This window comes from Ranitomeya variabilis, chromosome 1, assembly GCF_051348905.1.
Source record: "Ranitomeya variabilis isolate aRanVar5 chromosome 1, aRanVar5.hap1, whole genome shotgun sequence".
NCBI lineage: Eukaryota > Metazoa > Chordata > Amphibia > Anura > Dendrobatidae > Ranitomeya > Ranitomeya variabilis.
In genome coordinates, this window is record NC_135232.1 from 446,176,629 (window position 1) to 446,196,504 (window position 19,876).

A 19,876-nucleotide genomic window follows, 5' to 3' on the forward strand; every position below is an offset into this window, starting at 1 on the left:
ATCCTTAAATTGACACTGCGGCTGTAATTTAGTCATACTGTATAACGGTAACTTACAATATTTTTTATACCTTATCAATACAGTCATCAAAAAAAGCTAGGCTTGTGTCTTTGTCACTGACAAAGCTGCATTCTTCAATGAAACGGATGAAGATCTGTGTTTTCATAAGTTGGGTGAAAAACTTAACGTAAGTGCGATCTCTGCTTCTCAGAAACCCTGTAATGGGAGATAAAAAATGTGTACGGTAGCAAAGTAAATCCTAGTCTGCCATAATAGGTGCTTTTATGTAAATCATTTGTATATACAAGTTCTACATAAAAAGTAGAATTTGATGAATACATAAGTGCTGAAATAAATAGGGTTAAAATAATATATGGAAGCATCTCAGAAATTATTAGTTTTAAAGCGCCTAATTCCAGGATGTGGTACATACTGTATGAAAAATATAAGGCAGAACCTGTATAATATGAGGATCCTGCCCATGAGGACTTATGATCTACATGGCAAAGGGCAAGGAGACAAGGTGAAAGTAAAAGCTACTCATACGGCACTGTGGTGGCATGAGGGTTACTGAAGGCCTTCCAGAACAAATGACTTACAGGCTGGATTTGAAGGCTTCAAAAAATGTGGAAGAAAGATTTACCAGTTACAGTAGAAAATTCTAGAGTATTGGGGAAGCACAGGAGAAATCTTGCAAATGGTTGCGTAGTGAGCAGACAAGAAAGAGGTTATGTATGAGCTGGTACTTGGAGATATAAGTCATGGTTAGCATTTTGTAGTTAATTCCCTGGGCAGCCAGTGAAGGGATTGACAGGAAAGAATGGCAGAGGGGCAACAAGGGGCAAAATTAAATAGCTGAGAAGTAGCTGTTGATGGTGGATGGAGGGATTAAACAGTAACAGATGAGAAGTGATAGTCAAGATTGTTGCAGTAGTCCAGGTTGGAGATGATGATGGCATGCAGTAGCAGGTTTTTCAGCTGGAGGTGGTAAGGCCTTGAATGTGCGGTTTGTAAGCAGAGCAGAGTCAAAGGTTACCCTGAGGCCGTGAACTTATGAAATTGGGGAAGGAGTGATTGAGAGGGGGAGACAACTTATTAAGATGGTGTAAGGATCATGAATTATACATGTATACTCTTCTTTTTTTTTTACCTTGGCGGTCAAAAAGTGAATCTGCGGCAGTAGCCTTTTTAGATGGCGCCTCAGTGATGGGCTTCAAGTAAGTCCTGTAGCCTTTTAGTATCGATGCCATAAAGCGTAGAAATGCCTCTTGAATTTCTATTTCAAGCTCACGCATTTTCTTTTGCCAGGAGAAATCGGCTTCAATTGGAGTCATTTCTATTGCACTCTCCTGAGTTTGTCGGTGAACTGTAAAAATAATTTTCAAAGATACAAATTATCATAGAGAGTTTACATACAACTGCACCCCGATGAAATATTGAGGGCAGGAAAATGTGAGAATAAATTCAATTTTGATTAAAAAGGCCCGCTCCTGAAAAACGTTGCGAAATAAAAGTAGACCAAAATATAAAACCTTTCTAAAATATACAGTTTAATTAGGAAAACTAGAGCATTCTCTCTAGTTGAATAATAAAAGCTCAGAATCTTTAATTCATTATTTTTTCTACTCCTTTTTCTTAGAGCAATTTTTCATTTTCCAGTAACATAGCCATATGGCACTTTTTTTAAAAAGTTGTAGTTTTGAACACCATTACGTTTATTATAGAATGTTTTGAAATACTGGGGAAAATTGTAAGTGCAGAGAAATGGTGAAAACCTTTCCATCCCCACTCCACAACAAAAAAACAAAAAAAAACAAAACACAAAATGTGTGATTGATCCATTACTTAAAGTGTTTATTGCACCACAAACATTACCAGGCAACAAGTTTCTCATGCCAGTACCAATACAGCAGTACCTAACTTGGTATAGGTTTTATTTTCTTTTTAATGTGATTAAAGTGAAATATGGAAATTTGGAAAAACTAAAATAATTTTCACAGTCCAGTAACTTTATACTTACAGCACTGAAACTACATGAGGGCTTGTTTTTTGTGTGGCGAGGTTACGTTTTTATGAATGACATTTTGGGACACATGTTTTGACTGCTTTTTAATGACAATTTTTTTTATAAAGATGCCGACTGAAGAGACAAAATTCTGGAGTTTAAATTTTTTCTCTACGGCATTTACCAAATGGCCTAATTTTATATTCTTGCAGATAGGACTTGTACAGGTATGAAATATGCTAACTTTTTATGTATTTTTGAAAGGTGGAAGGGAATAGATTACTTTTTTTTTTTTTTTAAATACTTGTTATATTTCTAAAATATTTATTTATTTCTTTTTCTTAAGACCCAAACACAAGCTGTCTGCAAGTCATCCACGTTTGCACTCAACGCCTCACAACTAACAACTGCTTGAAGTCCCAGAATAAAATGACCATATACCTGTCAAGAGCTGGGGGTGGATCTTTTTCAAGATACTGAGGAGGTTCTTCACTGGTTTCTTTGGAAGTTGCTTCCAGCTTAAGTTTCTCTTATCCTCCGACCTGCAGAAATAACACAAAGCTAAGCAAAATAATGTACCGTATTTTCCGGCGTATAAGACGACTGGGCGTATAAGACGACCCCCCAACTTTACCAGTTAAAATATAAAATCTTCTTAAAAGTCGGGGGTCTTCTTATACACCCTATGTCGTCTTATAGGGCCGGTGAATATGTGCCTTTTGGGGGGGGGGGGGGAAGTGATCCTGATGCCGAGGGGGCGTCTCACAGGAAAGTGAGTATCCCCCATTACCTTATCGTAGCGGTGCAGCGTGGGGGTCTCAGTGCTGGGAGTGGCGGCGGCGGCTGCTGTGCTCTGGTGCGGCGGCTGCTGTGCTCTGGTGCGGCGGCTCCTCTTCTGTGTGGGGCCTCTGTGCTGTGAGGTGGCGGTGGCGGCGGCATATCTTTATCCAGTTGGGGCTCCTCCGGCATCTCCTTAGCCCTGGAGGCCCCGCCGCAACTCCATCGGTGCAATGCAGCGGCCATTTTCCCGGAGGCAGCTCAATAGGTGCGATGCGGTGGCCTCCGGGAAAATGGCCGCTGCTCAGATTCAGATCTCGTCCCGAAATCTCGGGACACGAGATCTGAATCTGAGCAGCGGCCATTTTCCCGGAGGCCACCACATTGCACCGATGGAGTTGCGGCGGGGCCTCCAGGGCTAAGGAGATGCCGGAGGAGCCCCAACTGGATAAAGATACGCCGCTGCCGCCGCCACCTCACAGCACAGAGGCCCCACACAGAAGAGGAGCCGCCCCCTCGTCATCAGGATCACTCCCCCTCCCCACCCACCATATACACCGGCGTACACGACGATTCCCGGCGTATAAGACGACCCCCGACTTTTAAGAAGATTTTCGGGGGTTAAAAAGTCGTCTTATACGCCGGAAAATACGGTATATTAAATATGAAATCTTAGTAAAAACCCGTAACTTAGTTCGTATTTGCAAGTTTATAACTGATTTGCAGTTCTTGAAAATGGCAGACACAGCCACCCTACACTTTGCCCTTCAATGCAAACTGACATGCATGTACGTATCATTGCAGGGTATGCGAAGGGGGCTCAAGAGATGTGCTTTCTTCAAACATAGTAGACCATGGCTTTTACCTTACCAGCAGGGTGAGCTGAGCATCAATCACTGCTAACAGTTAAAAGGGATCCTGTCACCAGAAAAATGCTATTAACTTTCAGATATGGGGTTAATCTGCAGTGGACTAAGTGTAAATCCCTCTGTTAACCCATTAAAACTAAGGACAATACAATAAACATAGTTATTAGGTCATGTCCAGTCTATCAAAATCTAGAATTAACTAACCTATACAGTAAATGTTGTAAAGTGAAAAAAAAAAAAATCAGAATGCCAGAATTGTTTTCATCTACACGCCGTAAAAAAAAAATGCAATAAAATGTATCAGCTCATGAAAAAACCCGTTACCCAGATCTGAATTTTTCTTTACCACTTGATCACAAATTATAAACAAAAATAAATAAATCTATGCAAGTTTGATATTGCCGTAACCGTACAGAGAATCATGTTGATGGGTTATTTTTACAATAAAATTAATGCCGTAAAAACCAAACCCAAAACCAACTGCGGAATTGTTTTTTTTTTTTTTTTTTTTCACCATTTTATTCGACATGGAATTTTCTTTCAGTGTTGCAGTATCTTATGTGGTAAATTTAATGAAATAATTCAAAACAACTAGTCCGGCAAAAGACAAGCCCTCATACAGCTATGTAGATGGAAAAACAAAAAGTTATGGCTCTCGGAAGAAGGGTATTTAAAAATAAAAGCGAAAAAAATAAAAATTTGGCTGCAGAGGCAAAGGGTTAACAGAAGACACCAGGAAAAATCCTCATACACAGTGTTTGCCTTGTGCAGTGCACGCCATGCAACAGTACATATGTAAAGATTAGTGATGAGCGAACGTGCTTGGATAAGGTGTTGTAGAGTACAGGTGCTGTACAGGATAAGGTGTTATCTGAGCATGCTCGGGTGCTAACCAAGTATCTTCAGCGTGCTCGAATAGTACGGTTGTGTCTCCGCGTCTGCATGTCTCGTGGCTGTTCGACAGGAGCAACCCATGCAGGGATTGCCCAACAAACAGACAATCCCTGCATGTGTTGCGACCGTCGAACAGCCGCGGGGACTCAAAACATATTATTCGAGCACACTGAAGATACTTGGTTAGCACACGAGCATGCGAAGATAACACCTTATACTGTACAGCATACTGTATTCCACATAAAAGCATATTTAATTTTATTATTATTATTATTGAGCACAGTAGTAAGTATGTAGCACTTACAAGTAGATCATACTCGTGTCCAAATCAATGCAGACTACATCCTGGGGAGGGTCCGAGAGATCAAAGTATCGGGAATCTACTCCAACAATAAACGGGATTGGGGCATTAAGCACCCCTGCCAAAGATAATGGGCACAGAGGAACATACGGGCACTGCCATTGAAAAGGGAATATCATCTGCAAGCAAAATATGAAAGACAATATTACTAACCAGGTTAAACAGATCATTTCAAGAACAAAAACAACCACCCTTGATAGAACAATCAGAACCTCACAGATACGCCAAGACGGAGAAAGCAAAAGCAAACTGATCAGTAAAAATTGACAACTGGAATAACCATTATGAATGGAAATACTCACGTGTTTTCATGCCAAAGCACATTTTAAAAACACAATCTAGCACAGGATAGAAAGAGAATAAGAGCTGTTATACTTACAGCCACGACGGCCTCTGCCACTCCGGTCAGAACTGCTGGTCTAAGCGAGTGCAAAAGGATCTTGCATTCTAGCAGTACAAAATTCAGCAGCGAAACACAGTTTTCTGGTCCCAGACTCATAACTAAAGTACTAAAGTTCGCACCACTACACAAAAGAGGAGAAGGGGAAAAAAAGTAAATATCTTCTATTTCTGTGCAATTAGTGTTTGAGATGAAATACTGCAAGCAATACATACACAAATACATAAAACACAACCTCATCTTTTAGGTTATGTGCACACGTTCAGGATTTTTCGCGTTTTTTCGCGATAAAAATGCATACAAAACGCATACATTATGCATCCTATCATTTAGAATGCAGTCCGCAATTTTTGTGCACATGAAAAAAACGCATTGCGGTAAAAAAAAAGTAGCATGTTCATTAATTTTGCGGATTTTTTGCGTTTTTCCCGCTATTTAATGCATTGGGAAAGCTCCAGAAAAAAACGCGTAAAAAACGCATGCAGATTTCTGGCAAAAATGTCCGGTTTTTGTCAGGAAATTTCTGCAAGAAATCCTGAACGTGTGCACATACCCTAAGGCTGTATTCTGCCCTGAAATAGGATTTTTCCCACCTGCTTAAGGGTATGTGCACACGCTGAGGACTGGTGTGCGGATTTTTCTGCACTGATTTTGATAAATCCGCAGGGCAAAAACACTGCGTTTTTCCTTCGGATTAATCGCGGTTTTACTGCGCATTTACTGCGATTTTTGTGCGGATTCTACTGCGGTTTTACACCTGTGGTTTTTTAATATGGAGCAGGTGTCAAACCGCTGCTGATTTTTTCCGCAGCATGTGCACAGCGGTTTATGTTTTCCATAGGTTAATATGATACTGTACACTGCATGGAAAACTGCTGCGGATCCGCAGCGTCAAAAACGCTGCGGATCCGCAGTAAAAACCGCAACGTGTGCACATGGCTTCAGACATTTACAATGACACATAGTTTAGTTATTCTCAGCGGGTACGCTATACAATGATCTGTACACCGAGCGCTATATATGATGGCCTGCAGACTGAGCACTGCTTCATTAGAACGGCAGCATGGTTTCAGATTTGCCAGATTACTGGTTGTTGATGATTAAGGACAATAGTTCTTGGTTTGTCAAGATTTTTGCAGTAGTAGGTGCAGTTTTATCTGATAAAGAACTCTAAGGCTGTGTGCACACGTTCCAGATTTTTCGTGTTTTTTCGCTATAAAAACTAGATAAAAAAAGCTTAAAATATGCATACATATGCATCCCATCATTTATTCCGCAATTTTTGTGCATATGTTGCGGGGTTTTTTTCCGCCAAAAAAAAAAACCCGCATCGCGGAAAAAACGCAGCATGTTCATTAATTTTGCTGATTTTTTTGTGGATTTCCCACTATATTATTGCATCCTAGAACCTCCAGAAAAATCCGCAAAAAAAAAAAAAAAACGCACAAAAAAACGCGAGAAATACAAGAAAAAAACGCATGCGGATTTTTTGCAGAAAACGTCCAGTTTTGTTCAGGAAATTTCTGCAAGAAATCCTGACGTGTGCACATAGCCTTAGGCTTTATGCATAGTGTTTTGATTTTTTTTTTTTTTTTTGTAGGAACTTTTGGAGAGGCTTGGCTATAATAAAAAAAAAAAGAAAAAGAAAAAAGAAGCTTTTTTCCCCTTGTCTGTTAGGCTACTTTCACACTAGCGTTAACTGCATTCCGTCTCAAAACGTCTTTTTTCAGAAAAAACGCATCCTGCAAAAGTGTTTGCAGGATGCGTTTTTTCCCCATAGACTTGTATTGGCGACGTATTGCGACGGATTGGCATACGTCGTGTACATCGTACGCGTCGAAATTTGGCGATACGTCGTCGGCAAAAAACGTTGCTTGTAGCGTTTTTTGTCTCCACCTAAAAAACGTGTAGCGACGCATCCTGCGGCATGCGTCGTTGGCTACAATGGAAGCCTATGAGCGACGGATGCGTCGGGACACGTCGTACGACGCAATGCAGCGCTGCAATACGTTTTTTTACACTGAGCATGCTCAGAAGCTGGATTTTGTTGCCAATTGGCCAGACACCCCCAAATCTATATAAACCTGGCCTGGGCCTTCAACCCCACATATATGGCCACGTATATACGTGGCACTTATATACGTGGCACTTATATACGTGGCACTTATATATGTGGCACTTATATACGTGGCACTTATATACGTGGCACTTATATACGTGGCACTTATATACGTGGCACGTATATACGTGCCACGTATATACGTGCCACGTACATAAGTGCCACGTACATAAGTGCCACGTACATAAGTGCCACGTACATAAGTGCCACGTACATAAGTGTCACGTATTTAAGTGCCACGTATATAAGTGCCACGTATATAAGTGCCACGTATATAAGTGCCACGTATATAAGTGCCACGTATATAAGTGCCACGTATATAAGTGCCACGTATATAAGTGCCACGTACATAAGTTCCACGTACTTAACTGACACGTATTTAAGTGCCACGTATTTCACGTAAATGCCACGATTTTTCAGTGCCACGTATAACCACGTAGTTATAGTATTTATAGTACGTGGCACTGAAATACGTGGCACTATGACTGTCAGAAAATGTTCATTAAACGGTTAGGTGTGAGGTTAGGGGTAGGGTTAGGGTTTGGATCCCTTTATCATCATCCGTAGTTCATTAATCAGATGAATCCACAGTCGTCTCCGTCTCCGTTGCTGCAGAAGCAGCCTACGCCTTTCCGCTGCCGCCTCCTTCTCCCGCACTATGATATCCAGGCGATTCGTCTCAAAGATAACGTCGGTAACCAAACTAGCAATCCTCACAAGAACACCTTCCATCGCTGCCACAAAACTAAAACCCTCAAAGATGGGCTGTAAAAACAGTAACTATATAGTTTTCCATATTTTCCAGTAGCCAATCAAATTTGGGAGCCTCCCATTTTAAAAACGGATCCGTCGTAAAAACGGATGCAACGGATGGTAAAAACGGATGCAACGTGTGCAACGCATCCAGTATTTTCGACGGAAACGTTTAGCGGATTTGCGACGGATCCGTCGAAATGCTGTATGCGTTGCATACGTTTTTCACTTTTTTTGACGCATCCGTTTTTTCGGTAAAAAACGGATTTGCGACGTAATGCAGTTAACGCTAGTGTGAAAGTAGCCTTATACAACCACTCTGATCAGATGTTCAGCTTTTTAGAGCATTTAGTTTTCCAATTCACGTTTCACAAAATGCGTGGCAAGTGAAAGAACAGTGCATGTTACGTCTTTGAAAAGTCTCCTAAGGAAGCGTTCCAGACTAGGCAATGACCAATAGAAAGGCTGTAAAAAAAACTCAGAAAAAATACCTCCAAAAAGGCTTAAAACACTTTTCAAAACCACTTCTGGAAATGGAAAAACTTCTCAAAATAGGTGCATTTCCTGAAATGGTTTCTACTTGAAAACTCATCGTTTTGCAACACCTCAAAAAACCCTCCAAGTGCACATATCGTAAATTCTCGGTACAAACGATAAAATTCTCACTCTCCTAAGCCACAGCTCTTACCACCAGCAAGATGTATTAAAGGGGTTGGACACCTTTTGTTTCAGTTAGAGAGGTTGTCTGAGACCAACATTGATGGCTCCTCCTTAGGATAGGTCACCTCACACCCGTCACCCCCGCCAATCAGCTGTCCTCAGAATAATAAATAAAAATTGCTGGAAATCCACTGGAAATCCGCAGGTAAAACTCAGTGCATTTTACCTGCGGATTTTTCAAAAACGGTGCGAAAAAATCCTCACACAAATCCGCAACGTGTGCTCATAGCCTAAGAAGGTTCTGACTGACGGATTCTTAGTTAACTCATTCAGCAGCCAGCAATACACAATGTAACATGTGGGCTATAAGGCTATGTGCCCACGTTGCAGAAATGCTGCAGAAATGTCCGCAGCATTTCAGCAACTCCCTACCGCGGGTAAAACGCATGCGGAATTCGCATACGTTTTCCCGCAAAAGACAAGCGTTTTTAGCTTGCAGAATGCTTGCGTTTTCCAAGCGATTTGAAGCATCGCTAGGAAAAGTGATTGACAGGTTGGTCACACTTGTCACGCCTATGCAGCATCAATAGTAAAAGATAGAATGTTAAAAATAATTAAAAAAAAAAATTTAAAAAATAGATATTCTCACCTTCCGATGGCCCCCGATCTCCTCAGCAGCGCTCCCAGTACGTTCCGTTCTCAGGGATGCTTTGCATGAAGGACCTTTGTGACGTCACGGTCGTGTGACTGCGACGTCATCTCAGGTGATTAACGCAATGCATCCCTGGGAACGGAAGCAGACGCGTGCACCACTGAGAGCTGGGAGGACTCCGGGGGCCATCAGAAGGTAAGTATATCCTTATTTTTTATTTTTTTTTTACAGGAATATGGTACCCAGGGCCTGGAGGAGAGTCTCCTCTCTTCCAGACCCTGGGTACCATCCGCACATGAAGCGCTCACTTTACGCATAGTGGGCATAGCCACATGCGTAAAGTGAGCGTTTCAATGCAATCCTATGGCAGCGAAATTGCCGCGATTCCGCAGAAATAATGAACATGCTGCAGATTTTACCGCTATGCGATTCCGCAGCGGGAAAATCCACAGCACGGGCACAGCAAGTGCGGAATCCCATAGGATTGCATGGGAATGCGTTTTTTAAGGATTTCCACTGCTGCAAAAACGCGGCAGAAACGCACAAAACGTGGGCACATAGCCTAAAGGGGAAAACTGTGCAAAATGTTTTACTTGAATACAAGTATTTAAAGTAAAGAAAGAACGTTCTCATGCTTTCAAACTTTTTAACTCCATGATAAATATGAAAAGCTCAATATTTGCATATTTACTTCAAGGAAAATTGTGACGAAAGAATACAGCATTATTTCAACAGACCACATTGATGTCCTGGTAACACTAAACAAACAATTTAATGAATATTACCTCAATGGCAAAGGGGTTGACACGGGCTGAGAGAGAACCAATGCGTCATGTGCGGAGAGCTGTGCGGCAGAGAGAAAGTAGTATTAAATGACAAACCGGCCATGAAAGTAAGAGATCCTAGTCATTCATTGTCTGCGCACAATCCATGAACATGCAAATTAGGTTACAGGAACCACAATGCAACTGAAGACATCCACACCCCAACGGGAACGTGACAAACCAACACATGTATGAATGGAGCACGTGAAAAATACAGGGCCAAAGGTTTGTGGACAGCAAGGGGAAGCCTTCTTCTCTTCTTAATCTATTCCGGCTACATGACGTGCCATTGTGTCATACGGGAATTACACAGTCAGCAACAGCTGTGACCGGAGTTTGCGTAGATCACTGCTCTTTGACCCGTTAAATGCCACAGTCTATCACTAACTGCGGCATTTAAGAGGTACAATCATAGATTCTGGCGCCCGCTGCACTAGTGTGTTGCCATGGGACAGGTAAAGGTCTTCGTCACTGCCATTATGGAACTCTTATGAAGCCCAGATACAGGCTCGGCATCGAAGGAGACCAGGATATCTACCGCTATTCTGTATATGTATCAAATGATCGCAGGCTCGTGTCTCCTAGAGGGAACTAAAACTATACAAAAAAAAAATTGAGTATAAAAAAAAGTAAAAAATTTTTTTTATCATCTTCCTCTTCCCCAGTTAAAGATAATAAAAAAGCATATTTAGCATAGCCTTGTCTGTAACTATCCAATCTATAAAAATATAAAACTATTAAAGAATAAAAAATTGAAAAGCACAAATTGCACTTTTTCAGTCACCCATCAAAATGCAATAAAAAGTGATCAAAGCGTTGTAAGCACCCCAAAAAGTGGTACCTTTAAAAATTACAGCTCATATCTCCTTAATCGTACTGACCAGGAGAATCATCTTGCCAGGTCATTTTTAATTGCAAAAACAATTCTGAAAAAATAAAATAAAAAAATAGCAAAATCACCATTTCAGTATAGGCAAAATGTTCCCCATTTTTCAGAACATTGAAAGGTAAAATAAGTGGAGCAATTCAAAACTACAACTCGTCCCATAAGAAAAAAAATAGCTATGTTGTTTGACAACAATAGAAAAAATAAGTTATGACTTTTAGAAGGAGACAAGAAAAATGAAAGAACTAGCTGGAAAGGATAAAAGCTTAATCAGCAATTACTACCTGTCCACAGGAAAGGTGAGAAGTGTCTATTTGCTGGGGATCCCACCTACCAACAGTACAGGGGTCTTGGGTCCTCAGCATACTCTCTACTGTTTAATTTAGCAGAGCAGGACTATATTTTTAGTCCAATAGATAATGACTAATGGTCTGAGTACACTAGATGATTTTGTGGAGTTAAGCCGACGCAGCTTAAGATGCGCTATACCAGATCGCTCAGGACGCATAGGCTGCCATTAATCTAGGCAATACAGGTCTTGTTTACACAGGCCGACGCAGCTTAAGATGCGCTGTAAAGGATCGCTCAGGGCGCATAGGCTGCCATTGATCTTGGCAATACAGGTCCTGATTACACAGGCCGACGCAGCTTAAGATGCGCTGTAAAGGATCGCTCAGGGCGCATAGGCTGCCATTGATCTTGGCAATACAGGTCCTGATTACACAGGCCGACGCAGCTTAAGATGCGCTGTAAAGGATCGCTCAGGGCGCATAGGCTGCCATTGATCTTGGCAATACAGGTCCTGATTACACAGGCCGACGCAGCTTAAGATGCGCTGTAAAAGATCGCTCAGGATGCATAGGCTGCCATTGATCTTGGCAATACAGGTCCTGTTTACACAGGACAAGGTGCTGCTGAGTATGATAGGCACTTGTGCAAACAAAATGATAATCGCACCTGACCAATGAGTATTTTCTTCATTCATCGGGTGATTGGAAGCCTGTTTGCACTGGAAGATCATCATGAATGAGCCTGCCTAGGAACGTTCAATAATGACAATCTTGCAGTGCAAATGGACCTTTAAAGGCAGCATTGCATTGGGAGATTAAGAACTGTTTTTTGTATTAAACTCGGCTTAAAAAGCAGCAGTTAACTTGGTAGTGAATCTTACAATCCAAGATGACTTGAACATTGCTCTTGTCAGCTTGTGCTCCCTACTGCTGGATTGAGGAGCTATAGGTTTCCAATGTTACCATTCATTAGTTTACAAAAAAATGACGTGTTACCTGTACAAGGATTCTTGGCCGCTGTGGTGATGGGAAGGGAACATTGTGCATGAAGTGGGATATGTGTCTAATGAAACAAAAATACAATAAATCCCACCTGTATCGCCCAATAACACAATGTTCACAACATTCAACAGACAGCCCCAACTACACAGACAATCTACACCTTATTTGTAAAAAGGAGCGCAGTCTACTGAACCAGATACCAGCTGACATATTTGTAGTGTGCATTACAGTTCCCAAAACTAGTCCCTATACCTTACCCATGAGCACAGAATATCACTTAAAAGACCTATTTATTTGTAAGTAGAATGACTAACGTAAGCACCCAGACTTCTAATAGACCCTCTGTATAACGATAACACAACAAAAGAAAAATACCAAAATGAGACCTACTTTTCAATGGGAAGCGTATGTGGGCCGGACACGGAGAGCTTGTAGATGAACATTAAGAACTTGCGGAACGTCTCAAAGAAAGGCCAATGGGAGAGCAAACAGATACATTTGTTGGTGTTGATAATATTCGAGGTCATCACTTTTTTCTCAACTGCTGTTATGAGCCCTAACTGGATCATCTGCTTCTCGGCCAGCATTTCTCGGGGGTAGGGCTCATAGAATTGTATAGCAGCACCATATACCTAACGGAAAACAGAAAGCCATTCAGAAAATACAACGATCTCTACTAGTTTTACACACTGACAACATGATGACCAAAACAATACAGTGGGGCAAAAAAGTATTTAGTCAGTCAGCAATAGTGCAAGTTCCACCACTTAAAAAGATGAGAGGCGTCTGTAATTTACATCATAGGTAGACCTCAACTATGGGAGACAAACTGAGAAAAAAAAATCCAGAAAATCACATTGTCTGTTTGTTTATCATTTTATTTGCATATTATGGTGGAAAATAAGTATTTGGTCAGAAACAAACAATCAAGATTTCTGGCTCTCACAGACCTGTAACTTCTTCTTTAAGAGTCTCCTCTTTCCTCCACTCATTACCTGTAGTAATGGCACCTGTCTAAACTTGTTATCAGTATAAAAAGACACCTGTGCACACCCTCAAACAGTCTGACTCCAAACTCCACTATGGTGAAGACCAAAGAGCTGTCAAAGGACACCAGAAACAAAATTGTATCCCTGCACCAGGCTGGGAAGACTGAATCTGCAATAGCCAACCAGCTTGGAGTGAAGAAATCAACAGTGGGAGCAATAATTAGAAAATGGAAGACATTCAAGACCACTGATAATCTCCCTCGATCTGGGGCTCCACGCAATATCCCACCCCGTGGGGTCAGAATGATCACAAGAACGGTGAGCAAAAATCCCAGAACCACGCGGGGGGACCTAGTGAATGAACTGCAGAGAGCTGGGACCAATGTAACAAGGCCTACCATAAGTAACACACTACGCCACCAAGCACTCAGATCCTGCAGTGCCAGACGTGTCCCACTGCTTAAGCCAGTACATGTCCGGGCCCGTCTGAAGTTTGCTAGAGAGCATTTGGATGATCCAGAGGAGTTTTGGGAAAATGTCCTATGGTCTGATGAAACCAAACTGGAACTGTTTGGTAGAAACACAACTTGTCGTGTTTGGAGGAAAAAGAATACTGAGTTGCATCCATCCAACACCATACCTACTGTAAAGCATGGTGGTGGAAACATCATGCTTTGGGGCTGTTTCTCTGCAAAGGGGCCAGGACGACTGATCCGGGTACATGAAAGAATGAATGGGGCCATGTATCGTGAGATTTTGAGTGCAAACCTCCTTCCATCAGCAAGGGCATTGAAGATGAAACGTGGCTGGGTCTTTCAACATGACAATGATCCAAAGCACACCGCCAGGGCAACGAAGGAGTGGCTTCGTAAGAAGCATTTCAAGGTCCTGGAGTGGCCTAGCCAGTCTCCAGCTCTCAACCCTATAGAAAACCTTTGGAGGGAGTTGAAAGTCCGTGTTGCCAAGCGAAAAGCCAAAAACATCACTGCTCTAGAGGAGATCTGCATGGAGGAATGGGCCAACATACCAACAACAGTGTGTGGCAACCTTGTGAAGACTTACAGAAAACGTTTGACCTCTGTCATTGCCAACAAAGGATATATTACAAAGTATTGAGATGAAATTTTGTTTCTGATCAAATACTTATTTTCCACCATAATATGCAAATAAAATGATTAAAAAAAACAGACAATGTGATTTTCTGGATTTTTTTGTCTCAGTTTGTCTCCCATAGTTGAGGTCTACCTATGATGTAAATTACAGACGCCTCTCATCTTTTTAAGTGGTGGAACTTGCACTATTGCTGAATGACTAAATACTTTTTTGCCCCACTGTACTTTGGTGCCAAAAACTCTGCCTAATCATGACACTAGCACTGCCCGAATTGCAGTAATATTTGAAGATGGAAGCAGCATCTACTATATAATTATCTAAGGGTCACTTCCGTCTGTCTGTCACGGATATTCATTGGTCGCGGCCTCTGTCTGTCATGGAAATCCAAGTCGCTGATTGGTCGCGGCAAAACAGCCACGACCAATCAGCGACGGACACAGTCCGGCGGCAATATGGCCGCTCCTTACTCCCCGCAGTCAGTGCCCGGGTCCATAATCCACTCCAGTCAGCGCTCACACAGGGTTAATGGCAGCGGTAACGGACCGCGTTATGCGGCGGGTAACACACTCCGTTACCGCTGCTATTAACCCTGTGTGACCAACTTTTTACTATTGATGCTGCCTATGCGGCATTAATAGTTAAAAGATCTAATGTTAAAAATAATTAAAAAAAATAAAAAATCGTTATATACTCACCGTCTGTCGGCCCCTCGGATCCAGAACCGGCCTTTCCCGCTCCTCGCGACGCTCTGGTGACCGCACACTTGGGACCGGAGCGCGTGAGGAGCGTAGGTAACCGCTTCGCCTGGATCCGGGGCCAACGGAAGGTGAGTATATCACTATTTTTTATTTTAATTCTTTTTTTTTTTTTTTAACAGGGATATGATGCCCACATTGCTATGTACTGCGTGGGCTGTGCAGTGTACTGCGTGGGCTGTGCAGTGTACTGCGTGGGCTGTGCAGTGTACTGCGTGGGCTGTGCAGTGTACTGCGTGGGCTGTGCAGTGTACTGCGTGGGCTGTGCAGTGTACTGCGTGGGCTGTGCAGTGTACTGCGTGGGCTGTGCAGTGTACTGCGTGGGCTGTGCAGTGTACTGCGTGGGCTGTGCAGTGTACTGCGTGGGCTGTGCAGTGTACTGCGTGGGCTGTGCAGTGTACTGCGTGGGCTGTGCAGTGTACTGCGTGGGCTGTGCAGTGTACTGCGTGGGCTGTGCAGTGTACTGCGTGGGCTGTGCAGTGTACTGCGTGGGCTGTGCAGTGTACTGCGTGGGCTGTGCAGTGTACTGCGTGGGCTGTGCAGTGTACTGCGTGGGCTGTGCAGTGTACTGCGTGGGCTGTGCAGTGTACTGCGTGGGCTGTGCAGTGTACTGCGTGGGCTGTGCAGTGTACTGCGTGGGCTGTGCAGTGTACTGCGTGGGCTGTGCAGTGTACTGCGTGGGCTGTGCAGTGTACTGCGTGGGCTGTGCAGTGTACTGCGTGGGCTGTGCAGTGTACTGCGTGGGCTGTGCAGTGTACTGCGTGGGCTGTGCAGTGTACTGCGTGGGCTGTGCAGTGTACTGCGTGGGCTGTGCAGTGTACTGCGTGGGCTGTGCAGTGTACTGCGTGGGCTGTGCAGTGTACTGCGTGGGCTGTGCAGTGTACTGCGTGGGCTGTGCAGTGTACTGCGTGGGCTGTGCAGTGTACTGCGTGGGCTGTGCAGTGTACTGCGTGGGCTGTGCAGTGTACTGCGTGGGCTGTGCAGTGTACTGCGTGGGCTGTGCAGTGTACTGCGTGGGCTGTGCAGTGTACTGCGTGGGCTGTGCAGTGTACTGCGTGGGCTGTGCAGTGTACTGCGTGGGCTGTGCAGTGTACTGCGTGGGCTGTGCAGTGTACTGCGTGGGCTGTGCAGTGTACTGCGTGGGCTGTGCAGTGTACTGCGTGGGCTGTGCAGTGTACTGCGTGGGCTGTGCAGTGTACTGCGTGGGCTGTGCAGTGTACTGCGTGGGCTGTGCAGTGTACTGCGTGGGCTGTGCAGTGTACTGCGTGGGCTGTGCAGTGTACTGCGTGGGCTGTGCAGTGTACTGCGTGGGCTGTGCAGTGTACTGCGTGGGCTGTGCAGTGTACTGCGTGGGCTGTGCAGTGTACTGCGTGGGCTGTGCAGTGTACTGCGTGGGCTGTGCAGTGTACTGCGTGGGCTGTGCAGTGTACTGCGTGGGCTGTGCAGTGTACTGCGTGGGCTGTGCAGTGTACTGCGTGGGCTGTGCAGTGTACTGCGTGGGCTGTGCAGTGTACTGCGTGGGCTGTGCAGTGTACTGCGTGGGCTGTGCAGTGTACTGCGTGGGCTGTGCAGTGTACTGCGTGGGCTGTGCAGTGTACTGCGTGGGCTGTGCAGTGTACTGCGTGGGCTGTGCAGTGTACTGCGTGGGCTGTGCAGTGTACTGCGTGGGCTGTGCAGTGTACTGCGTGGGCTGTGCAGTGTACTGCGTGGGCTGTGCAATGTACTGCGTGGGCTGTGCAATGTACTGCGTGGGCTGTGCAATGTACTGCGTGGGCTGTGCAATGTACTGCGTGGGCTGTGCAATGTACTGCGTGGGCTGTGCAATGTACTGCGTGGGCTGTGCAATGTACTGCGTGGGCTGTGCAATGTACTGCGTGGGCTGTGCAATGTACTGCGTGGGCTGTGCAATGTACTGCGTGGGCTGTGCAATGTACTGCGTGGGCTGTGCAATGTACTGCGTGGGCTGTGCAATGTACTGCGTGGGCTGTGCAATGTACTGCGTGGGCTGTGCAATGTACTGCGTGGGCTGTGCAATGTACTGCGTGGGCTGTGCAATGTACTGCGTGGGCTGTGCAATGTACTGCGTGGGCTGTGCAATGTACTGCGTGGGCTGTGCAATGTACTGCGTGGGCTGTGCAATGTACTGCGTGGGCTGTGCAATGTACTGCGTGGGCTGTGCAATGTACTGCGTGGGCTGTGCAATGTACTGCGTGGGCTGTGCAATGTACTGCGTGGGCTGTGCAATGTACTGCGTGGGCTGTGCAATGTACTGCGTGGGCTGTGCAATGTACTGCGTGGGCTGTGCAATGTACTGCGTGGGCTGTGCAATGTACTGCGTGGGCTGTGCAATGTACTGCGTGGGCTGTGCAATGTACTGCGTGGGCTGTGCAATGTACTGCGTGGGCTGTGCAATGTACTGCGTGGGCTGTGCAATGTACTGCGTGGGCTGTGCAATGTACTGCGTGGGCTGTGCAATGTACTGCGTGGGCTGTGCAATGTACTGCGTGGGCTGTGCAATGTACTGCGTGGGCTGTGCAATGTACTGCGTGGGCTGTGCAATGTACTGCGTGGGCTGTGCAATGTACTGCGTGGGCTGTGCAATGTACTGCGTGGGCTGTGCAATGTACTGCGTGGGCTGTGCAATGTACTGCGTGGGCTGTGCAATGTACTGCGTGGGCTGTGCAATGTACTGCGTGGGCTGTGCAATACACTGCGTGGGCTGTGCAATACACTGCGTGGGCTGTGCAATACACTGCGTGGGCTGTGCAATACACTGCGTGGGCTGTGCAATACACTGCGTGGGCTGTGCAATACACTGCGTGGGCTGTGCAATACACTGCGTGGGCTGTGCAATACACTGCGTGGGCTGTGCAATACACTGCGTGGGCTGTGCTATACACTGCGTGGGCTGTGCAATACACTGCGTGGGCTGTGCAATACACTGCGTGGGCTGTGCAATACACTACGTGGGCTGTGCTATACACTACGTGGGCTGTGTTATACACTACGTGGGCTGTGCTATACACTACGTGGGCTGTGCTATACACTACGTGGGCTGTGTTATACACTACGTGGGCTGTGTTATACACTACGTGGGCTGTGTTATACACTACGTGGGCTGTGTTATATACTGCGTGCGTGGGCTGTTATATACTACATGAACTGTGTTATATGCTACGTGGGCTATTATAAACTACGTGGCTGTGTTATACGCTATGTGGGCTGTTATACACTCCGTGGGCTGTGCTATATACTACGTGGCTGTGCTATATACTCTGTGGGCTGTGCTATATACTCCGTGGGCTGTGCTATATACTACGTGGCTGTGCTATATACTACGTGGCTGTGCTATATACTACGTGGCCTGTTATATACTACATGGCCGGCCGCGAGCAATCAGCGACAGGCGCAGTCCTGTGTATTCAATGTATTATTCTAAAATCTTCATAAATAAACTACATACATATTCTAGAATACCCGATGCGTTAGAATCGGGCTACCATCTAGTTGATTATGTAACTATATTAGGTAGTCCAATAGCTTTTATTTAGAGGGAACACATTTCAACCTGTTTTTAAGAGGACAGGCTGTTAAATAGTAGCATAGTATAGCTTAAGAGATAGTGAAGGCTACGTTTTTGCAGCTAGTATTGGGCTGAGTTTTACTATAGAAAATACGTGGTGGCTGCAGTTGACCACTAGGTCAGCACGACAGCTTCAGTACCAGGGCCCCTCCCACCACAAATCCCAAAGAATTCCCTACTCTATGGCAGTAGGTACACAACTGTTGACAATGTAGAGCTTTGCCATTGGTGAGCAACACAATATGAAAAGCTAAATGACAATGCTCTCTGTGCATTATACAAATGGAAAATATATTTACAAGAAAAAAATAATTGTTATGTAAAGTTCTTCACGCTGGTGCCTTAATACAAGCCAGCTAAAAAGGGATAATATGAAGGCACCGGCAGTTTTCCTAGAAATATTTAAGAGGTATTCTGTACTAGGAAGGTACCTTTTCGGCATTGGAACCAGTTAGGACAAATGTGGAGAACACAGGTAATGGGTATTTGATTTTGGGAGCCCAAGATTCAATGGTTGCTCCCATGGGAAGGCAGAAAAGAGGGACAGATTCGGGTAGAGGAAATGATTCATAGTTTTCTTCTGGGTATCTGAAGATCATATCTGCAAGAGAAACAAATAACGGTGAGACAGGAGCGTGTTAGCTTGGGAATATGGCGCATGCTGCTGACCGCGTGTTCTGTTCTGAAACCGCATTGGTGTGACACTGCATTTTATACACATGAATGACAAATGCGTTGCTTGAGACAGTAGAAGCTATTAAAGGGATTTTGTGAGTTCATTTTTTGAAAAAATTCTTTTAAAGGAAATCTGTCAGTGGGTCTTTGCTATGTAATTTGAGGGCACCATGAGGTTGGGGCTGAGACCCAGACTTTAGTGATGTGTCACTTATTAGGTTTTGTGGCAGCTGCGGATATAGCTTCCTGTGTGCCTCCTCGTCCAACCA

General features: G+C 44.4%; 1 protein-coding gene across 4 annotated transcripts in view; it reads right to left on the bottom strand.

The window, feature by feature from the left end:
- The window catches only part of DENND4C (DENN domain containing 4C), a 186,574-nt gene that overhangs the window by 69,502 nt on the left and 97,196 nt on the right, over positions 1 to 19,876 (bottom strand). For all 4 annotated transcript variants that reach the window (XM_077249748.1, XM_077249757.1, XM_077249741.1 and 1 more), the window contains exons 5-13: positions 19,364 to 19,533; positions 12,883 to 13,124; positions 12,487 to 12,553; positions 10,276 to 10,334; positions 5,286 to 5,430; positions 4,850 to 5,025; positions 2,447 to 2,547; positions 1,151 to 1,366; positions 71 to 216 (exon numbers count right to left, since the gene is read on the bottom strand). In XM_077249748.1, the coding sequence (XP_077105863.1) occupies positions 71 to 216; positions 1,151 to 1,366; positions 2,447 to 2,547; positions 4,850 to 5,025; positions 5,286 to 5,430; positions 10,276 to 10,334; positions 12,487 to 12,553; positions 12,883 to 13,124; positions 19,364 to 19,533 (1,322 nt within the window). The remainder of the gene's footprint in view (positions 1 to 70; positions 217 to 1,150; positions 1,367 to 2,446; positions 2,548 to 4,849; positions 5,026 to 5,285; positions 5,431 to 10,275; positions 10,335 to 12,486; positions 12,554 to 12,882; positions 13,125 to 19,363; positions 19,534 to 19,876) is intronic.